Source organism: Ranitomeya imitator, chromosome 1 (genome assembly GCF_032444005.1).
Source record: "Ranitomeya imitator isolate aRanImi1 chromosome 1, aRanImi1.pri, whole genome shotgun sequence".
NCBI classification, from domain to species: Eukaryota; Metazoa; Chordata; class Amphibia; order Anura; family Dendrobatidae; genus Ranitomeya; species Ranitomeya imitator.
In genome coordinates this window covers 723,965,924-723,987,933 of record NC_091282.1, presented here as the reverse complement: position 1 = coordinate 723,987,933, position 22,010 = coordinate 723,965,924, and the positions used below count along the sequence as shown (strand labels likewise).

The 22,010-nt window shown below is 44.2% G+C and overlaps 1 protein-coding gene across 1 annotated transcript; it reads left to right on the top strand.

The window, feature by feature from the left end:
• Nucleotides 1-202: 202 nt before the first annotated feature.
• Nucleotides 203-11,430, top strand: JMJD7 (jumonji domain containing 7). The gene is made up of 8 exons (XM_069732527.1): nt 203-299; nt 1,102-1,255; nt 2,521-2,774; nt 3,733-3,789; nt 6,206-6,301; nt 6,593-6,669; nt 7,234-7,393; nt 10,439-11,430. Exons 1-8 carry the CDS (start codon nt 233-235, stop codon nt 10,525-10,527), a joined length of 954 nt encoding a protein of 317 aa, XP_069588628.1. The 5' UTR covers nt 203-232; the 3' UTR covers nt 10,528-11,430.
• The last annotated feature ends 10,580 nt before the right edge of the window (nt 11,431-22,010 follow it).

The window sequence follows — 22,010 nt, the reverse complement described above, 5'->3', positions numbered from 1 at the left end:
TTCACACCTGCGTTTAGAGTTCTGTTTGTCACAGACGCATTGGAATATATAGCTACATCAATACAACTGGATTGATTCATTGGTTCCTTCTCTAGTGTTCGGTAATACTAGGAGAGACCAGCAGGTGGCGCTGTCCTGAGCTGCAGAACACGGAGGGCGCTGGCGTCTATAGGCAGCTGCTGTGAGCCATGTGACTTGTTCTTACGTCACGTGACGTTATTAGAGAAGTAAGATGGCGGCGACTACGGTGAGAGACGCGGTATGGAGGTGTCTGCGGGACTTTTCAGAGGAGGTCCGGGGTGAGTGTAGCGAATGGAGATGGCCGCGTGTACTCGCTATTCTCAGCTGTAGGTGCTGCTGGCGCGGTTTATATTCCTGTTATTGACATCTACAGTGGATGAAATCTCGTGTCACACATAAAATACACTTACAAAGTGTGCAGACAGCCGCCACTAGGTGGCGCGTACTATGGCGCTCCCATTCATTTCAATAGCGGCTGTACAATGTGTCAGCATAAAGCTCCCCCTAGCGGCTGTTGTATGCAACTTGTATTAGAAAAGAAATGTCAGTAGAAAATAAGTGATTTTTTTTTTTTATAAAGTTGTAAATTTAAACACCTTTTTATGAAATAATTTTGGTACTTTTTTTTAACAACCTTTATAGACCTTAAAGGGGTTATCCCAATTTTGCCAGTAACCCCCTATCCATGAACCCGTACCGATCCCAAGAACAGGGCTCTGAAATGCTGTGGTGATACAAAGTTCTCTGCTGCTCCATTCATTGTCTATGGTACTTGGGACAGTTGGGGGATAGGCAATGAATGGCCAGTCTGCGGACACTGCTTAATTCTGACTGAGCATTTTGGAGACCCTTTTTTGAAATGAGACATCCCCTTTAACAAATGAAAATTCTGTTGGGTTGAATTTGAACCTGAACCCCATAGATGACAATGAGGACCCAAACTTTGCTGCTGTAAAAGGTGTCTCTCTTCCTGTAGACGTTTGGCTTGTGGACACGGATTGCAGTGGTGGGACATTTCTGGTCTGTCTTCTTTCTCTTTAGCCTGTGATGTGCGCCGTTCCCTTTTCTCCTTTCTCCCAGATCTACATGGCACCGACTGTGTTCCGTATCTAGAAGAGCCGCCGTCTCCTCTGCAGTTTCATAGAGAATGGCTGTGTCCAAACCGACCGTGTATTATCCGCAATGCCTTTAACCACTGGCCAGCGCTGCACAGATGGACATTAGATTACCTCCGGTACGGGAGCTGTAGTTCTTATAGATTTCAGGTATCGGTGATATTTCTGCCTTTTTGTGTACAGATAACTTTGACTAACTCAGATCATGTAAAAAATAACTCGTCACTTGCTGGTCTTCCTCTATCCAGACCCGGCGGACATCTTCCTGTAAGTGACACCAGTGGTTGAACATCTGCTAGTGTCACCATCAGTCTAGACTACCGCTGATAAATGGAAACCCTCTTACAGGTCATCAGACTTTTTGTTTTAGTTTGTTTTTTTGTTTTTTTTTAATGATTTTTGGAAATATGTCTCAACCCCTTCCCAACATGGCCAATTTCTGTTTTTGTTTGTCCTTCCCCCTCTTCCAAAAGCCATATTTTTTTTTCAGTCCACAAAGAGGACTTGTGTTTTACAGGACAAGTTGTACTTTTGAATGACCCCATTAATTTTACCCTGTAGTGTACTGGAAAAAGGGGAAAAATTGCGTGAAGTGTGGTGATATTGCGGAAAAAACCCCCACAAATGTAATTCAGACATTGTGTTTTGGAAATTGTTTTTGTGACATAAATTGTGTGGTAAAAATAAATTGGCATCGAGATTGTCCAGGTCAGTAAGATACCAAACTAGTAAAAAAAAATTTAATATTTTGGTAGTGGAAAAAAAAAATTTGTAAGAAAAAATATATATATTTGATATTGCCATCATAACGTTTTAATTTTTTTGGTTGTTGGTGTGTGTGAGGGCTTATTTTTTGCCTCGCGAGCCGCCATTTTTATCAATACTATTTTTGGATGAAAAAGACCTTTTCATTGCTTCTTGGTAATTTTTTTGCGGCATTACACCAGCTTAAAAAAAAAACAACTCCAAACTTTTGGTGTTTATTTTTTTTATTTTTTTTTTTCCTTTACAGAGTTTTTCGTTTTGTTATTTCGGACTTTTATGGATTCAGTAGTACCACTATGTATTTTTTTTTATATCTTTATTCTGAATGGGGGAAAAGAGGGGTGATTTGAATTTTTGTGTTTTTAATATTTTCATTGTTTTTCAAAATTAGTTTTTCCACTTTTTATTGTATTTGTTAGTCTCCTTGGGGGATTTGAACCTGCGATCATCTAATCACTTGCTCTATATTTAGTCTACTCACTTATATGGCACCATTAATTCCGCAGCGCTTTCCAGACATCATCATCACTGTCCCCATTGGGGCTCACAATCTAAGTTCCCTATCAGTACATCCTGGACAGCTGACTTGTAGCTTTTGTTTTTTTTTTTTCACATGAAGGGAATGTATAGGATCCAAGGCTGTGAGTGTGGCCGTCACTCCCAACGGCTACGCAGATGCCGTGTACGACAACAAGTTTGTGATGCCGGAGGAGAGAACAATGAATTTTGCTGATGTTCTGGATGTTATTGAGAAGAGGACGACTTCTCCGGGTGTCTTCTACATCCAGAAACAGTGCTCCAACCTGACCGAAGAGTTTCCCGAGCTTGTAGGAGATGTGGAGAGTCATATTCCTTGGATGAGTGAGGCACTAGGTAAAATGATGGTGGTCAATCACTGGAGGTTTCCTTGCCCCCAAGTTTGGGTGCTCTTCTTTTAGTGCCTTTTTTTTTTCAAGTCACAAAATTTTTGCACAACGCAGAATTGCATAAAAATGTTCCAACTTTTGGTGTTTTCAGGCATCTCCGCTAAAATGGGTTTATCTGGGGAGGAGACTGGGCACAGCTACTCTGTCCATCACATTTTTCAAAACTGGCTGGGTTTTTATGCCAGAAATGTTACTCTCCTCCGGTAGCATTTCGGGCAAGGTGCACGCCACCAATAAAATGCACCAAACTCATTAAGAGATGCACGCCTACTAATGAAGTTGGCACATCTTATTGCTATATCCTTCTCGTTAAGACCTGTGTACGAAACGTCATTCCTAATGGGGGGACGTTGTCTCCAATTCATCCAGACCTGCACTTTGTGACGGTCGTGCTGGAGGTGCACACCTCTTAAAGAATTTGGTACATGTTTTAGCTGCCAGGTGCCATTGCAAAAAAAATATTTGCTCCAGTCACTGATTGAATTACATTTCTATCGTAGCTTACAACACTTTTGTACCTTAAATGCGACTGAATTTATCGGCCATGCTCAACCACCTGTTCCCGGGTAAGCTGTAACCAGTGTACAAAAAAGTAGGTGAACCTAGTTGGGACTGTAGTCGAGAATGCCAAAAGGCACAAAACTTTTGCACAATTGTGAGCTGCCTCAAAAAGTTTGTGACATTTCAAAAAGTGTTTTTTTTTTGCCAGAATTCAGATGAAAACTGATTGATGAATCCGCTCCATGAACTTTTACATTTGCAAGGATTTACTATAGTCTCACTGCTCTTCATCCACAATCGCCCTCCTGCTGTTGTGAAGCACCGCCTGCCTTGTTGAAATCGGACCAGACTAGTCCATTTAACTAGAGATTAATGAAATATGTTTTGTTCTCTTATTGGTACAGGGAAGTGTCCTGATGCCGTGAATTTCTGGCTGGGAGAATCTGCAGCGATAACGTCCTGTGAGTACACACAAGTGCCGCTATCAGGATTAGTATAGGCATGTATTCTGGGCACACTATATCATGTGGGCCCTTTACTTTATCTTTGGAGGATCTCCTCACTGTGGACGTGTTCATTGATGTTAGTGGCACGCTACAGGAGAGCAGCATGTGTGCATCCTACAGGGTTTTACTCTACTTTTTGATTTTTATTTGTCCTAACCCCTCAAAATATTTTATTGCCGCAATTCTCTAAGTGCCTCTCATGTTGGGTGACGATTTATTGGAGGGTAGCTCCTCCTGTCTGCACTGTTTTGTCAGATCTACCCCTCTTCTGGGCACAGAATCTGGCTGAGTAGTCATGAATCGGTTGATTTTGTCTGTGTCTGAGCATGCACGCCGTGTCTGAGCATGCACGCCGTGTCTGAGCATGCACGCCGTGTCTGAGCATGCACGCCGTGTCTGAGCATGCACGCCGTGTCTGAGCATGCACGCCGTGTCTGAGCATGCACGCCGTGTCTGAGCATGCACGCCGTGTCTGAGCATGCACGCCGTGTCTGAGCATGCACGCCGTGTCTGAGCATGCACGCCGTGTCTGAGCATGCACGCCGTGTCTGAGCATGCACGCCGTGTCTGAGCATGCACGCCGTGAACATGATTAGTGAGCCTTCACTTTGCCTGTGATACTAACTGTACAGACAAATGGCCCGCACCTAGAAACTGGACTTTATAAAGCCCCATCTTGCAAAGAACAGAGGTGCACATGCTCAACCTCCTCTCCACTCATTGTCTTTGAGACTGCTAGGCATAGAATGCAGAGCCCATACTTTCTGTAGCAGTCCCATAGACAATGAATGGTGCAGGGCTCGAGCATGCGCAACTCTGTGCCATGGAGGACTGTACGGCTTTATAGAGCCAGGTTCCAAAGCCTTGTTCTCAGGTTCGTGGGGGCTCCAGTAGACTTTTTAGTGGATAACTTAATACAATACTCACAAAAATTTAGGGATATTTGACTTTCAGGTGAAATTGATGGAAAACATAAAAATTCCTGCTACAGTGATATTTTCTCATGAGTCGGACATTTAAGTAGAAGCAGAAATGGTGATTCATTTATCTCAAACAATTTAGTGAAACAAAAGCCAAGAACAGTGGTGGGTAAATGGTGGATCTCAAAAACATGTCACGACGCCTTGAGCATTAATTCCAGGTGACGATGTGTACTGCTGTTCATAAGGCGAGTTATTGTCTGAGGCAAGGTGTCCCACTCTTCTTCAAGGGTGGCCCTCAAGTCATTGAGGTTCTGGGGTAGAGAGTTACGAGGCTCTACACGGCGACTCAGCTGATCCCATAGGTTTCTGGAGACATATGTCTGGAGATATTGCAGGCCGCTCCATGTGAATGCCCCCAGTCTCCAGCAGCCGTTCCCTAATGATGGGACCTCAAAGAACTGGAGCATTGTCGTCCATGAAGATTCAATTAGGCCTGTGTTGTCCATCATTTCTGCTCATTGTGAATCTCCTTTCATCAGTGAAATAGCTCTGAGGTCCCCTGGTCCAGCGTAGATAACGCCTGTGACCGATGGTGGGGTTTGGTACCTTGCAGGTCCTCTAGCACACAAACCACGCTGATGTAAATGGTTATGAATGGTCTGATGTGACACTTGGCTGCCTCTCGCCTCCCTTGCATGTGCTTGGGGTTGTGTGGCATTCATCATCATCTAGTTTTGAAGGGTAATTTTTCACAATGAAGCAGTCATCGGTGTGGGATGTGGCAGAAGACGTCCACTTCTCTGCCGTTCTGTGACTCTTCCTGTATCTCTGTTGCACCCTGCTGATGACTCTGTGACTATCTAAGATCAGGGGCCACTTTCGTCTGACAACATGCTGCTTTTGAAGTTTGCAATGGTGAAAGTGTTTATCAATTGTTTGGTGTCGTCTTGGTCTCCTGATGTCAACATGTGACCAGGGTGATGCAGGACGACTGTTAAATAACCATTCTAACTGACCCTCAAAATTTATTGGGCGACTCATGGACCAAACACTTGTTGTGAGTTTTGCCATTAAGTTCCTTGTTAGAGAACAGCAACTTGTGCAAAAAGTACTAGGACATTGAACAGTTGGTCATGGGCGTTCAGAGACGTCACATTAAGTTCACCTGAAAAGGTTAGAGGGCATTTTAGGATTATCCTGAAACTTCACCCGAAAGCCAAATAGCATAAACTTTTTGTGAGGTGTGTACATACATTAGGACTAACCCTTTCATCTGTGCACCCTGTACAATACCATTTCGCACTTGGATCGATCTGCTCATTAATTTTTATTGCAAAATCAGAAAAAAATGCTCATTCACGTTCTGTTACTTTGACAAAAAATGTAGTTGAATGGAGCAGATTTCCTAGTAGTGAACCTGCGGCTGACATGATGCCCGTTTCTTCCAGTGCACAAAGATCACTACGAGAACCTCTACTGCGTCATTTCAGGAGAGAAGCATTTTGTTCTTCACCCACCCAGTGACCGCCCCTTTATACCTTACGGTATGTCCAGTGTAATCATGTGTCCATCAGTCTGTGTATGGGACTTTTCCCAATAATTATCATTATACAATGGGCTATATGTCACAGGCTGGAGTCATGTAGATTCTCTAGGGTGTGCCATCTTTTTGTGAGACCCATCCTGAGTCTCCGTCACTTTTTTTTCAGCACAGAATAATGGTCTGTACCCTGCCATTTTATATGTAGATTTTGTTATGGCCTCCTTTTGCTCTTTCTCATAATGAGCACGTGACAATGATGCTTACAAGGTGTTTTTTTATTTGCATATTTTAGAAACGTACCAGCCGGCCACATATAGGGTTAATGAAGATGGGACATTTGAGGTTATAGACCAGGAGCATGCAGACAAGGTAAAAGTCATAGAGAACGGTCTACCATGTTCATCTCCAGGATGAGGGACATACTATTAATTCCCATAATGACTGTAGAAATATAAAGCTTCGGTTTTTAGAGAATATTTTCCGAAAGAAAAAGCTTTTGCAGATTTGACCCATGCACCACTGATCTTCTGGGTTTTCCGATACAAATGAATAATACAACGCGAAGGGGAATGTGTGCACCCTGCTGGGTGACAAGTCACTACAAGATCTGCAATCTCTTCATCAGGACTGGGGCAGACGAATGTCAATCAGAAAGTTTCTGCAGGAGACCACTTTATGTTTGGAGCTGGAGACCTGCAGCCAATTCGTCCCCAGACCGTGATTGTTGGCCTTAGGATATTTCATACTGATGTCTATGAAAAGATTTATTGCATGGCTAAAATGGAAATTTTAGATGCATCCTGAAGCGGTACGGTATGATTAGTTCCTAAAGTCTGCAGTGATTCCTCCAGTCTCCATTCAATGCAGAGAGCCCTGTAAACGTCATGTATGAGTTTGATGATTGACAGCTGTCGGCCTTGTGCTCTTCCTTAGGTTCCTTGGATTCCTGTTGACCCTCTGGAGCCAGATCTGAGTTTATATCCATCGTACGGTGAAAGCCGACCTCTGCATGTGACGGTGAAGGCCGGAGAAATGCTGTATCTGCCTTCTCTTTGGTTTCATCATGTCCGCCAATCCCATGGTTGTATAGCAGGTGAGGTATTATGGGTTTGTTTATTTAAAAAAAAAAAAAAACAGCAAAACTATGCTTTACTCACCCTCCCCGGGTCAGGCTCTGAGGATGTTATTGTCTGCATCACTGAATTGACAGGAATGGCGCTGCAGCAAATCGTGGCTTGTACTGGCAACTTGGCCAGAGCCACTGAGCTCACTGACTGCAGCGCTAGCGATATGTCAGTGCTACAAACACTATCAGACCCTGGAAGTAATGGCAGAGACTCAGCAGTGGACCTGAGGAGGCTTTGTTTAATTTTTTTTTTAAAGGGAACCTGTCACCCCCAAAATCGAAGGTGAGATAAGCCCACCAGCATCAGGGGCTTATCTAAAGCATTCTGTAATGCTGTAGATAAGCCCCCGATGTATCCTAAAAGATGAGAAAAAGAGGTTAGATTATACTCACCCAGGGGCGGTCCCGGTACGATAGACGTCGGGGTCCGGGGCCTCCCATCTTCTTATGATGACGTCCTCTTCTGGTCTTCATGCTGCAGCTCCGGCGTACTTTGTCTGCCCTGTTGAGGGCAAAGCAAAGTGCTGCAGTGCGCAGGCGCTGGGAAAGGTTAGAGAGGCCCGGCACCTGCTCACTGCAATACTTTGCTCTGCTCTCAACAGGGCAGACAAAGTACACCTGCGCCGGAGCCACAGCGTGACGACAAGAAGAGGACGTCATCTGCTGAAGATCGGAGGCCCCAGACCGGACCGCGACACCCATCGGACCAGACCGCATCGGGACCGCCCCTGGGTGAATATAATCTAACCTCTTTTTCTCATCTTTCAGGATACATCGGGGGCTTATCTACAGCATTACAGAATGCATTCCAGAATGCTGTAGATAAGCCCCTGAAGCTGGTGGGCTTAGCTGACCTTCGATTTTGGGGGTGACAGGTTCCCATTAAAGAAACTGCAGCCGAGGCAACAGGATTTCTGCTAAACTGGAAAACAAAAGGAATTACTGAACACTGCAACTTCAGATGTAAAGAGTTGTGCAGTAGTCATGAGTGAGCATGCACTGGTGTGTTATCTGAGCATGCTCGGGTGCTAACTGAGTGTCTTTGGCGTGCTCGAAAAATATGTCCCCGCAGCTGCTCGACAGCCGCAGCACATGCAGGGATTGTCTAACAAACAGTCAATCCCCGCATGTGTTATGGTTGGCAAACAGCCGTGAGACATGCAGCCACAGGGACTCGAACATAGTATTCGGGCACGCCGAAGTAACTCGGTTAGCACAGGAGCATGCTCAGATAACATCTTATCCCAGCATACTTGCTCATCGCTATTGTCCAGCACTCCTCGTTTCTGCATTGGGCATGGAGAGATGATGCTGTACATCTAGAAGGATGAATGCAGATTTCTCATCTGGCACTTAGCAGCATCTCTCCACAGGGAATGCAGAAGTAAATAAAACTACACGACCTCCCGTCTATACACCCCTGGCAAAAATTATGGAATCACTGGCCTTGGAGGATGTTCATTCAGTTGTTTAATTTTGTACATAAAAAAGCAGATCACAGACATGGCACAAAACTAAAGTAATTTCAAATGGCAACTTTCTGGCTTTAAGAAACACTAAAATAAATCAAGAACAAAAAATGTGGTAGTCAGTAATGCTTACTTTTTTTAACCAAGCATATGGGAAAAATTATGGAATCACTTAATTCTGAGGAAAGAAATTATGGAATCACCCTGTAAATTTTCATTCCCAAAACTAATACCTGCATCAAATTAGATCTGCTCATTAGTCTGTATCTAAAAAGGAGTGATCACACCTTGGAGAGCTGTTGCACCAAGTGGACTGACATGAATCATGGCTCCAACATGAGAGATGTCAAATGAAACAAAGGAGAGGATTATCAAACTCTTAAAAGAGGGTAAATCATCACGCAATGTTGCAAAAGATGTTGGTTGTTCAGTCAGCTGTGTCTAAAATCTGAATTAAATACAAACAACATGGGAAGGTTGTTAAAAGCAAACATACTGGTAGACCAAGGAAGACATCAAAGCGTCAAGACCGGAAACTTCAAGCAATATGTCTCCAAAACAGGAAATGCACAACAAAAGAAATGAACGAATAGGTTGAAACTGGAGTCAACATCTGTGACTGAACTGTAAGAAACCGCCCAAAGGAAATGTGATTTACATATGGAAAAGCTAAATGAAAGCCATCATTAACACCTAAACAGAAAAAAACAAGGTTACAATGGGCTAAGGAAAAGCAATTTTGGACTGTGGATGACTGGATGAAAGTCATATTCAGTGATGAATCGCAAATCTGCATTGGGCAAGGTGATGATGCTGGAACTTTTGTTTGGTGCCGTTCCAATGAGATTTATAAAGATGACTGCTTAAAGAGAACATGCAAATTTCCACAGTCATTGATGATATGGGACTGCATGTCAGGTAAAGGCACTGGGGAGATGGCTGTTATTACAGCTTCAATAAAAGCACAAGTTTATGTTGATATTTTGGACACTTATCCCATCAATTGAAAGGATGTTTGGGGATGATGAAATCATTTTTGATAATGCATCCTGCCTTAGAGCAAAAACTGTAAAAACATTCCTTGAAAAAAGACACATAAGGTCAATGTCATGGCCTGCAAATAGTCCGGATCCCAATCCAATTGAAAATCTTTGGTGGAAGTTGAAGAAAATGGTCCATGACAACCTGACTACCACATTTTTTGTTCTTGATTTTTTTTTTTTAGTGTTTCCTAAAGCCAGAAAGTTGCCATTTGAAATGACTTTAGTTTTGTGCCATGTCTGTGATCTGTTTTTTTTCTGCAAAATTAAACAACTGAATGAACATCCTCCAAGGCCGGTGATTCTATAATTTTTGCCAGGGGTTGTACTAATAGACATGGCACGTAAAAGTATGTTCAGGTCTGTTGCTGAATTGTCTCATTCATCTGGAAGATACTTGCAGGAATCGGCTGCACAACCCTGTTCTCCAGCACAAAATGCAGCATTCAGGGCCACTAGACATTGCAATCTTTATAATTAATGGTTGTCTTTTCCCTTTTCAGTGAATTTCTGGTATGATATGGAGTATGACCTGAAATACCACTATTTTCAACTTCTGGATTCTCTCACTAAAAGCGTCGGAAATCTGTGAATGGGCCAGGGACATTAGCATGGCCAAAGAACAGCTAAGCATCCATGTGCCATGAGACAGAGGTGACCCTGTGCATGCAGGGACGAGGCTCTAGACTTTGGAGTATCTGGTTGTGAAATGCTGGATGGGAATTATTCTTTCCAAAATATGAATATATACGCTCACTCTCTGATACAGGAGCAGAGTATCACACTTCAAGTGATGCCCAGCGATCTTTCACAAAGGGACTAATCCATGTGCACCACCTTTCATAATTTGTGTGTCCTGATTGTGGAGATTGTTTCTCCCTATTTGTGTATAAGGAGAGCTGATCAGGCAGAAACCCAAATTAGTCGCCCTGCAGACACGTCAGCAATTCGGAGCTTTTTAAAATTTGGGACCCCTTGTGCATTTCATGCTGCTAGCTTCCCCTTAACACACCCCATTGGGGGATGATGGAAAAGAAATGCCTTGGGGGTCTATTCACACATTGCAGTGAAATCACTTGTTTTTATTTATTTTTTTTAAAGACCGTGGCTAAAAAAAAAAAGGACACAATTTTACGGATTTAGTCCCTAAAATTGATCACTTTTTCAAAAGCGAATCTACCTCTTAAAGACCAATTCATACACAGCAGCAGATATGTTGCAGAAATGTCAGCCACGGTCCCATACTTCTGACAGTTTCAGAAATCTGTGCACATACTGCAGAAGAAACTCAATTTAGAGGTACGGAATGTAATCTGCAACTAATCTGTCACGTGTGCACACGTCCCAACACAGTCAGCCGTGCCTGATCACTTTGGGCTGATAGGGGGTCCGCAGTTCATTTTGCTTCTGATGTACATCTATCAACATTGGACACTTGGAGAATGATTAATGTATTCGGCACCCTCTTATTTAATAAACTGCAAAGTTTAAAATGTAAAACTCACGGCTGTGTCACAGGGCGGCCGGGGACCTCGGATTAGTCATCTGAGATGCATATAACAGGGGCCGCAGTAAGGCGGCCAGGGTCTGATTCATGCCGCCTGCCAGTCATGCAGCATGAATCCATGGTCAGGTTCACTTTATAACCCCGATTTATAAAGGTGGTATAATATATATCTTCAAAAATGTCACGTTTATGCATAACTTGGAAGTTGCCTGAAAAATTTGGCGACTTGGAACTTAGTGTTTTAATGCAAGTCCCCGTCATATTCGCCAAAATGGGCGAGACAGGGCATGGCGAAACCCGCCAGACAAATTCTTCAACAAGTCTAGAATGTGGCATACCCAACCGAAGACATGTATTACGGTCTCTGATAGTGATGAGCGAATATACTCGTTGCTCGGGTTTTCCTGAGCACGCTCGGGTGGTCTCCGAGTATTTGTGACTGCTCGGAGATTACGTTTTCTTCGCCTCAGCAGCATGATTTACAGCTATTAGGCAGCTTGATTACATGTGGGGATTCCCTACCAACCAGGCAACCCCCACATGTAATCAGCCTGGCTACTAGCGGTAAATCATTCAGCTGCCGCGATGAAAACTAAATCTCCGAGCACTAACAAATACTCGGAGGTCACCTGAGCGTGTTCAGGAAAACCCGGGCAACAAGTATATTCGCTCATCACTAGTCCCTGATTAAAGTAACATTTCTAGTGAAGGTGCGCGGCATTCTAAGATGTGCCCAACTTATTCATTGCTGTGCTCCTCTTATAAATATGGAGCAGCTTTTTGTTATTTATTCTGAGAGCAGCATACTGTAGGGTCAGAGAGTCTGAATCCAGGGATGTGTCACTTATTATAGACTGCGGGCAGTTACAATATAAACAGTGTTTTATCAGCAGAAGATTATCACTACAAGACTAGGTCCCACATGCCAGGCAGTTCAGCTAATCTGTCTAACCCCACCCCCACCACTGATTGGCAGCTGTTGACAGTGAACACAGGAAGCTGCCAATCAGGGGTGTGGTTATACACAGCTCTGCGTTCCAAGCTCGCTTACATCTACAGCAGAGAAAACAGAGATTCTATCAAAACTACAGCAAGCAGCCTAGTAAGTGACACATCATTGGAATCGGGCTCTCTGCACCTGCATCATGCTTCTCTTTGATTACAGATTGCAAAAACCTGCTGACAGATTCCGTTAAATTAAGTAGGTGCACCTTACTGCAGTGGGACCCTGTAAATTAAAAGCGGCATCTACAATGGCAGTCTTAATGAATCAGAGCCTGTATGCAGACAACTGTAAGGACCGGCAGACAGTAATCATGTGCTCTGTAGCACTTTACACTGGTAGCCCGGCATTCTACAAGCCCTGGCGGCATAAAAACCACTGTGCTGCACATTGCGATGCAATATAGTAAAACTTGTCTGCTGGGTTGTGGTCATATGTTGAGCAGATACATGGCCACTATTCTGCTGTATATCTTTTATATATCTAAATTTGAAACTCCACTTTTACAAGCAATTTTCTGTTTACAGAAAAACGGGATAATGGTGTAGCTTTCAGTCAAAGGAGGCACATGATGGGTGTCCTTAAATCTTCCTATCGCCAAATCTTATTTTTTGCCACAAAGCACAAAATCGCGTCAAACCGGCCATCATCTGGAAGCTGTTTTACAGAAAAGCGCAGTAAAAAAAAAAATCTTGATTTGACCACGTTGACCCTCCAGATGTTTGTTCTACATATACATGTTTTAGCTGGGTTTTTACAGATAGAACAGCACCCATTAAACTCTGTGGGGTTGTTCATTTATTCATGTTATTAACGGAGCTGGACAATGGAGTCACCCATATGTGTATCCTCGTGCTGTCTGTTTTTAGCTTTGCAATTTCTGTATTCCTCCCCCCCCACCAGATACTGATGAAAATCTGATCCAGAACATTAATTTATGAGGTTATAACTCTGGAACGCTTCCACGGATCCCGGCGATTCTGACATTTTCTCGGGACATATTGTACTTTATGATAGTGGTAAAATTTCTTTGATATTACCTGCGTTTATTTGTGGAAAAAAAAAAACGGAAATTTGGCAAAAATGTTCAAAATTTCGTAGTTTTCCAACTTTGAATTTTCATGCCCTTAAATCAGAGATATGTCACACAAAGTACTTAAGTAACATTTTCCTCATGTCTACTTTACATCTGCACAATTTTGGAAACAGTTTTTTTTTTGTTAGGAAGTTATGCTTCATAGGAATTTTTGGAATGTTTAAAAAAAATGAACATTCAATTTTTTTTCACAAAAAATTTACTTCAGATCCAATTTTTTTTTTATTTTCCCAATGTTAACAGGAGAAATTGGACAAAGTTGTTGTGCAATTTGTCCTGAGTACACTGATACCCCATATGTGGGAGTAAACCCCTGTTTGGGCGCACGGCAGAGCTTGGAAGGGAAGGAGTGCCGTTTTACTTTTTCAACGCAAAATTGGCTGGAATTGAGATCGGGCGCCATGTCGCGTTTGGAGAGCCACTGATGTGCCCAGGCATGAAAATAAAAAAATCTTTTCCACAAACATGATCTTTTAGACACAAAAGGGCATAGTAGAACCAAAAACACTCAGGTTCAAAAAATCACAGTAATCTGCAAGTGCTAGTAAAAAGATGTAAAAAAAACAGGGTATTTGGTTGATACGTTTTTTGCAAAAAATGTATACTAAGCTGCTCCACCAAACGTCAAGGTATACCCATATCAGAGCAGTCCTAACTGATGTATGCAATCCCTATCTGATGTATTTAAAAACCTGATCATCTGTATATTTCCTGTGTGAACAGGGTTCAGAGAGGAAAAGTCCATGTGGACATGCTGAGTGGAACAGCCCATGTGTTCCTGTTTCCATAATTGTTCTCTTGTGTCTACAAGACTAGGGAGTTACCCACCACTCCTCTTGGGCTATCTGCACAAAAGCTGTTCCACTCAGCATGTCCACATGGACTTTTCCTCTCTGAACCCTGTTCACACAGGTAATATACAGATGATCAGGTTTTTAAATACATAAGAGAGGGATTGCATACATCAGTTAGGACTGCTCTGATATGGGTATACCTTGACGTTTGGTGGAGCAGCTTAGTATACATTTTTTGCAAAAAACGTATCAACCAAATACCCTGATTTTTACATCTTTTTACTAGCACCTGCAGATTACTGTGATTTTTTTTGAACCTGAGTGTTTTTAGTTCTACTATGCCCTTTTGTGTCTTCAAGTTTCTTGGTGGTGTGTGAGCATGTTCCTACAGACTTCACTGTGCACTGTTCACTGTGCAAGTAGCCCATGTGTTCCTGTTTCCAAACATGATCTTTTAGTCCCCAATTTTTTATTTTCCCAATGGTAACACGAGACATTGGACCCCAAAAGTTGTTGTTTAGTTTGAGTACGCTGATACCCCATATGTGGGAGAAAACTACTGTATGGGCGCACGTCGGGGCTCGGAGTGCAGATTTTGATGGAATGGTCTGTGGGCGTCATGTCGCATTTGGAGAGCCTCTAATGTGCCTAAACAGTGGAAACCCCCCATAAGTGACCCCATTTTGGAAACTAGACCTCCCAAGGAACTTATCTAGATGTGTGGTGAGCTCTTTGAACCCTCAAGTGCTTCACGGAAGTTTATAACGTAGAGCCGTAAAATTAAAAAATAATTTTTGCGGAAAAAATATGATCTTTTCGCCCCCAATTTTTTATTTTTCCATGGGTAACAGGAGAAATTGGACCCCAAGAGTTATTGTGCAATTTGTCCTGAGCATACTGATACCCCATATGTGGGGGTAAACCACTGTTTTGGCACATGGCAGAGCTCAGAAGGGAAGGAGCGCCAGATTTTACTGTTATTTTTTGCAGGTGCCATGACCCACTGGGAGAACCCATGAGGTACCAAAACAGCAGAACCCCCCCATAAGTGACCCCATTTTACGAATTACACCTCTCAATTAATTCATCTAGGGGTGCAGTGATCATATTGACACCATGGGTGTGTCACAGAATTTTATACCATTGGGCAGCCAAGCGGAGAGACTCGAGAGGAACAGAGCGCTATTTGCCTATTCAAGTGAATGGTTCTGTGCACGTCCGTGTGTTTCCACGGACCGTGTGGCCGTGGGCAAAACACGCTGACATGTCCATTTTTTAATGTCAGCATGGGCCACAAAACATCCAGCACACGTGCACACGCATAACACACTTGGATGTCATCCATGTGACACGCATCGGCGCTGAGGAAGAAGCATTACAATAAAGCGTTACAGTAAGCACTGTCCCCAGCACCGGGTGGTGAACACGGCTCTCATCATTCTCCCCTGCTCTGCCGGCGATTGGCACAAGCAGGGGAGAATATCAGGATGTGTGAAAGAGGCGATATAGCGGGTTTTTATGTTTGGCAGCTGTCACACACTAAAAGACGCTTTTTATGGCAAAAAATAGTTTCTGCATCACATTTTGAGAGCTATAATTTTTGCGTATTTTGGTCCACAGAGTCATGTGAGGTCTTGTTTTTTGCTGGACGAGTTCGTGACATTTTTTGAATGAACAAAAACCAGCAATTCATGAATTTATTTTGGGGGGGAGGGGGCGTTTATACTGTTCCGCGTGTGGTGAAATTGATAAGGCAGTTTTATTCTTCGGGTCAGTACGATTACAGCGACACCTCATTTATATATTTTTTAGGTTTTGGCGCTTTTATACAATAAAAACTATTTTATATAAAAAATAATTATTTTTGCATCGCTTTATTCTGAGAGCCATAACTTTATTTTTCCTGTGATGGAGCTGTATGGCGGCTTGTTTTTTGCGGGACAAGATGACGTTTTCAGCGGTACCATGTTTATTTATATCTGTCTTTTTAATTGCGTGTTATTCCACTTCTTGTTCGGAGGTATGATGATAAAGCATTGTTTTTTTGCCTTTTTTTATGGTGTTCACTAAAGGGGTTAAATAGTGGGGCAGTTTTATAGGGCGGGTCATTACAGATGCGAGGATACCAAATATGTGTACTTTTATGGTTTCGATTTTTTTTTTTCATTCAAATACCGTATATACTCGAGTATAAGCCGAGATTTTCAGCCCAAAATTTTGGGCTGAAAGTGCCCCTCTCGGCTTATACTCGAGTCAAGGTGGGTGGCAGGGTCGGCGGGTGAGGGGGTGAGGGCGCTGAGGCATACTTACCTAGTCCCAGCGATCCTCGCGCTGTCCCTGCCGTCCCACGGTCTTCTGTGCTGCAGTTCTTCCCCTCTTCAGCAGTCACGTGGGACCGCTCATTACAGAAATGAATAAGCGGCTCCACCTCCCATAGGGGTGGAGCCGCCTATTCATTCCTCTAATCAGCGGTGCCGGTGACCGCTGATAGAGAAAGAAGCTGCGGCACCGAAGACCAGGCAGAGGGACAGCGCGAGGATCGCCAGGACTAGGTAAGTATAGCATATTCACCTGTCCTCGTTCCAGCCGCCGAGCGTCGCTCCATCTTCCCGGCCGGCGCCTCCATCTTCCCGGCGTCTGCGCTCTGACTGTTCAGGCAGAGGGCGCGATGACGCATATAGTGTGCGCGGCGCCCTCTGCCTGATCAGTCAGAGCAGAGACGCCGGGAAGATGGAGGCGCCGGAACGAGACGCCGGGAGCTGCAATCAAGGGAGGTGAGTATGTGTTTTTTTTTTTTTAATTGCAGCAGCGGCGGGGCAGAGATTTATGTGGAGCATCTATGGGGCACAGTGAACGGTGCAGAGCACTGTATATGGCACATCTATGGGGCACAGTGAACGGTGCAGGGCACCGTATATGGCACATCTATGGGGTACAGTGAACGGTGCGGAGCACCGTATATGGCACATCTATGGGGCACAGTGAACGGTGAAGGGCACCGTATATGGCACATCTATGGGGCACAGTGAACGGTGCAGGGCACCGTATATGGCACATCTATGGGGCACAGTGAACGGTGCAGCACCGTATATGGCACATCTATGGGGCACAGTGAACGGTGCAGGGCACCGTATATGGCACATCTATGGGGCACAGTGAACGGTGCAGGGCACCGTATATGGCACATCTATGGGGCACAGTGAACGATGCAGAGCACCGTATATGGCACATCTATGGGGCACAATGAACGGTGCAGAGCACCGTATATGGCACAGCTATGGGGAAATATGAACGGTGCAGAGCACTGTATGGCACAGCTATGGGGAAATAATGATCTATTTTTATTTTTGAAATTCACCGGTAAATGCTGCATTTCCACCCTAGGCTTATACTCGAGTCAATAAGTTTTCCCAGTTTTTTGGGGAAAAATTAGGGGGGTCGGCTTATACTCGGGTCGGCTTATACTCGAGTATATACGGTATGTATTTAGTGATAGAATAAATATTGGGGTTTTTTTTTTAAATTTTAAAATATTCTTACAATTAAATTTTTTATTTTTTTTTATTCATTCTGACTTTTACACTTTTTCCCACTATGGGACAATCCTTTTGTGCAGGCTGATTGTTTCTATAGCATGCAGATGAAGCAGATCTGCATACTATAGACATCGGGTCTCCATGGAGCAATCGGGACCCTGTGTCACGCCGCGGGGTCTCCGATCCAAAGGCAGACTGACTTTGGGGGTTAAAGTGCCGGGAGGGGTCTGTGAACGCTCCTGGCACTTAATACCGGGTGTCAGTTGTGAGAATCAGCTTACACCCAGCCGCGATTGGCCGCACATGACCCGTGTGCGCGGCCGATCGCTATGACGTACTAGCCCGTCCATGGTCACACAGGCCCAGGGCACATGGACAGGATAGTACTTCAAATGTCATAAAGGGGTTAGTGGAAAGTTTTTTTTTTTTTTTTGTTTTTTTTTTACATACTACAGGCCTAACGATGAGCCAAACGGAGCAGCTGCTGAAAAAGGACGGTCAGCACAGAATGACTGCTCAAACCAAGCACAGGCTGTCGATGCACCATTTTTGTTGTCTAAGACTATTTTTTTGGACTATGTGTCTAAAAACTAACAGGGAGATAATTGTTACCTGCCTGCTCTATCCGGCGATTCAACTGCTCCATGTCATCAGAGCAGCTCTTCTTCTTCTGGGCTGTTTTGTCAACCGTGGGCCCCCTCCTTTCTGCTCACCGGCCCCCAGCGGCAAGATTCTGCCAGCTTAGTAACTGATCGTGCATGCTAAGACACACGAGCAGTTAAAATTTGTTGCAGGAGATTTCCTACATGGTAACAGTTAACAGCCACCAGCCAATCACAGGCCAGCAGCTGACGTCAGAGCGCACGTCGCCAGCGTATGATGTCACTGTCATACGCTGGAAGAAAGGTCTGCGCCTTAGATGTATCGAGCGGATACCGCTGGACTTCGGCCAGGTAAGGAGAAACATTTTTATTTTTTTTTTAAAGCCGCGGTATGTGGCTGCATTATACACTTTCGAGGTGCAATATACTACTATGGGGTGCATTATACTGGCTATGGGGCTGCGCTCTACGCTATGGGGTGGCATTATACTGCTATGGAGCTGCATTATACTGCTATGGAGCTGCATTATACTGCGACGGGGCTGCATTATACTGCTGTGGTGGTGCATTATACTCCTATGGAGCTGCATTATACTCCTATGGGGCTACAATATACTCCTATGGGGCTGCATTATACTGCTATGAGGGTGCATTGCACTATGGAGTGCATTATACTGCTATGGGGTTGCATTATACATAATGTATGACTATGGGTGTGCATTATACTATATATGAATATGGGATGCGTTATATTATTATGGATGACTATGGGGGCAATAACGAGACAGGAGTGGACACAATGGGTCTAGAATATGGGATATTATTACTGTATGGGCTAATTAAAGGATATTATTCTTGAGGATATTGTTTTCAGTGTGGGGGAGGAGAGGTCCTGTTACTGTGCAAGGTGACACGGTCACTTTTTTCTTCATCTGGAATAGTATAGAGGTTGGGGAAAAATTGGGGAATGTGCTCTAGATAACTTATTTTCTGCAGAGATGAGTCCTGGCTGGAAGAAGTGATGACTGTTTAAAGTGGATGAAAAAGAAAAGTGAAGATGAAGGACTCCAACTAAAGAAGTCACTGGGAAGTCAGTGTGTTACCTGTACACTTACACTATATACAGAAGTCCTGTGTATAATGTCACTAGTGATCACTGTATTACCTGTACACTGACAGTAAATACAGAGCTCCTGTGTACAATGTCATTGGTGATCACTGTATTGCCTGTACACTGACACTATATACAGAGCTCCTATGTACAATGTCACTAGTGTTTACTGTATTTCCTGTACACTTACACTATATACAGAGCACCTGTGTATAATGTCATTGGTGATCCCTGTATTACCTGTGCACTCACACTATATACAGAGCTCCTGTGTATGTCACCGGTGATCCCTGTATTACCTGTGCACTGACACTATATACAGAGCTCCTGTGTATGTCACTAGTGATCACTGTATTGCCTGTACACGGACACTGTGTACTTGATCTCCTGTGTACAATGATATTAGTATTGTGTTTTGTTTTTATTAATGATCAGTATCGTAGTATTCGGTCACTATGTGGTGATAATTTGATCTGGTCATGGTGTGGCAGTATCTGTTCTTTGTATGTGCTATTTGGTCACTGATATGATGTAGTCTGGTCATGGCGTGATGGCAGAGGCGTAGCTAGGGTTTTGGTCCGGGGGGGGGGCGAAGCTTCTGAGTGGGCCCCTAACCAGGTAACCTTGATTACAACTCGATGACGCCCCCTAATAGTGGAGAACCTCAGCAGATGACCGCGCTGTTACTGAAGATAATCTCTATATAAAGACCAACATGGATATTACCGCCATATGGTCAGTGGTAAATACCAGCCCTACAGAGCATATAAGAGATCACAGCACAGTTACAGATAAGGACTTACCATTGACGTTCTTTATGATGGAATCGTCACTTTTCCCGTCTTTTCCATCTAGTCCAGACCGACATGACAACTTCCAGCTATAACTTGTCTGCAGAGAAAACAACAAAGACACATTTCACTTCTCACATTCCAGCTATCACCATCTATTCTCAACCTGCACAAACCCCTAATCCTGCTGATACCCCAATACTGAGCCCCTGCTGCCGTATGTGTCCCTATTACTACACCTGATACCCCAATACTGAGCCGCTGCTGCCCTATTTGTCCCTATTACTGCCCGATACCCCAATACTGAGCCGCTGCTGCCGTATGTGTCCCTATTACTGCACCTGATACCCCAATACTGAGCCGCTGCTGCTGTATGTGTCCCTATTACTGCTCCTGATACACCAATACTGAACCTCTGCTGCCGTATGTGTCCCTATTACTGCACCTGATACCCCAATACTGAGCCGCTGCTGCCATGTGTGTCCCTATTACTGCACCTGATACCCCAATACTGAGCCGCTGCTGCCGTATGTGTCCCTATTACTGCACCTGATACCTCAATACTGAGCCGCTGCTGCCGTATGTGTCCATATTACTGCACCTGATACCCCAATACTGAGCCGCTGCTGCCGTATGTGACCCTATTACTGCTCCTGATACCCCAATACTGAACCTCTGCTGCCGTATGTGTCCCTATTACTGCACCTGATACCTCAATACTGAGCCGCTGCTGCCGTATGTGTCCATATTACTGCACCTGATACCCCAATACTGAGCCGCTGCTGCCGTATGTGTCCCTATTACTGCTCCTGATACCCCAATACTGAACCTCTGCTGCCTTATGTGTCCCTATTACTGCACCTGATACCCCAATACTGAGCCGCTGCTGCCGTATGTGTCCCTATTACTGCACCTGATACCCCAATACTGAGCCGCTGCTGCCGTATGTGTTCCTATTACTGCACCTGATACCCCAATACTGAGCCGCAGCTGCCGTATGTGTCCCTATTACTGCACCTGATACCCCAATACTGAGCCGCTGCTGCCGTATGTGTCCCTATTACTGCACCTAATACCCCAATACTGAGCCGCTGCTGCCGTATGTAACCCTATTACTGCACCTACTCTGTGGTTCTCTGTACCCTCTAAATTCTAAAGCACCCCTCTATAATATAGTAATGCCGGGTGCAAGTGCCCTAGAAAACAGAGCCCACATTTTGCCCCCTAGAAAGTAATAATGCCCTCTGTGTGCCCCTTTGATAGTCACAGTAACCTGAGTTCCCCTATTTCAATAAGTGCCCACTTTACATTTAATAATGTCCCGAGTCTCCCCCCCCGTACAGCTCCCCTATACACAGTATAATGCCCCCTAACTTTATAGTACCACCCACACAGTATACTGACGCCTTAGTAGCCTTCAAACTGTTTGATGGCTCCAACACTGTAATCCCCATACTGTATGATGGCCCCATAGATAAACGCCATATAGTATAATGTGCCAGATAGTCCTCAATATAGCACAAGGCAGCACCCCTATAGGCAGACCCTGTAGTTTAAAGCACTCCCCATAGGCAGACCCTGTAGTATAAGGCAGCACCCCCCCATAGGCAGATCCTTTAGAATAAGGCAGCACTC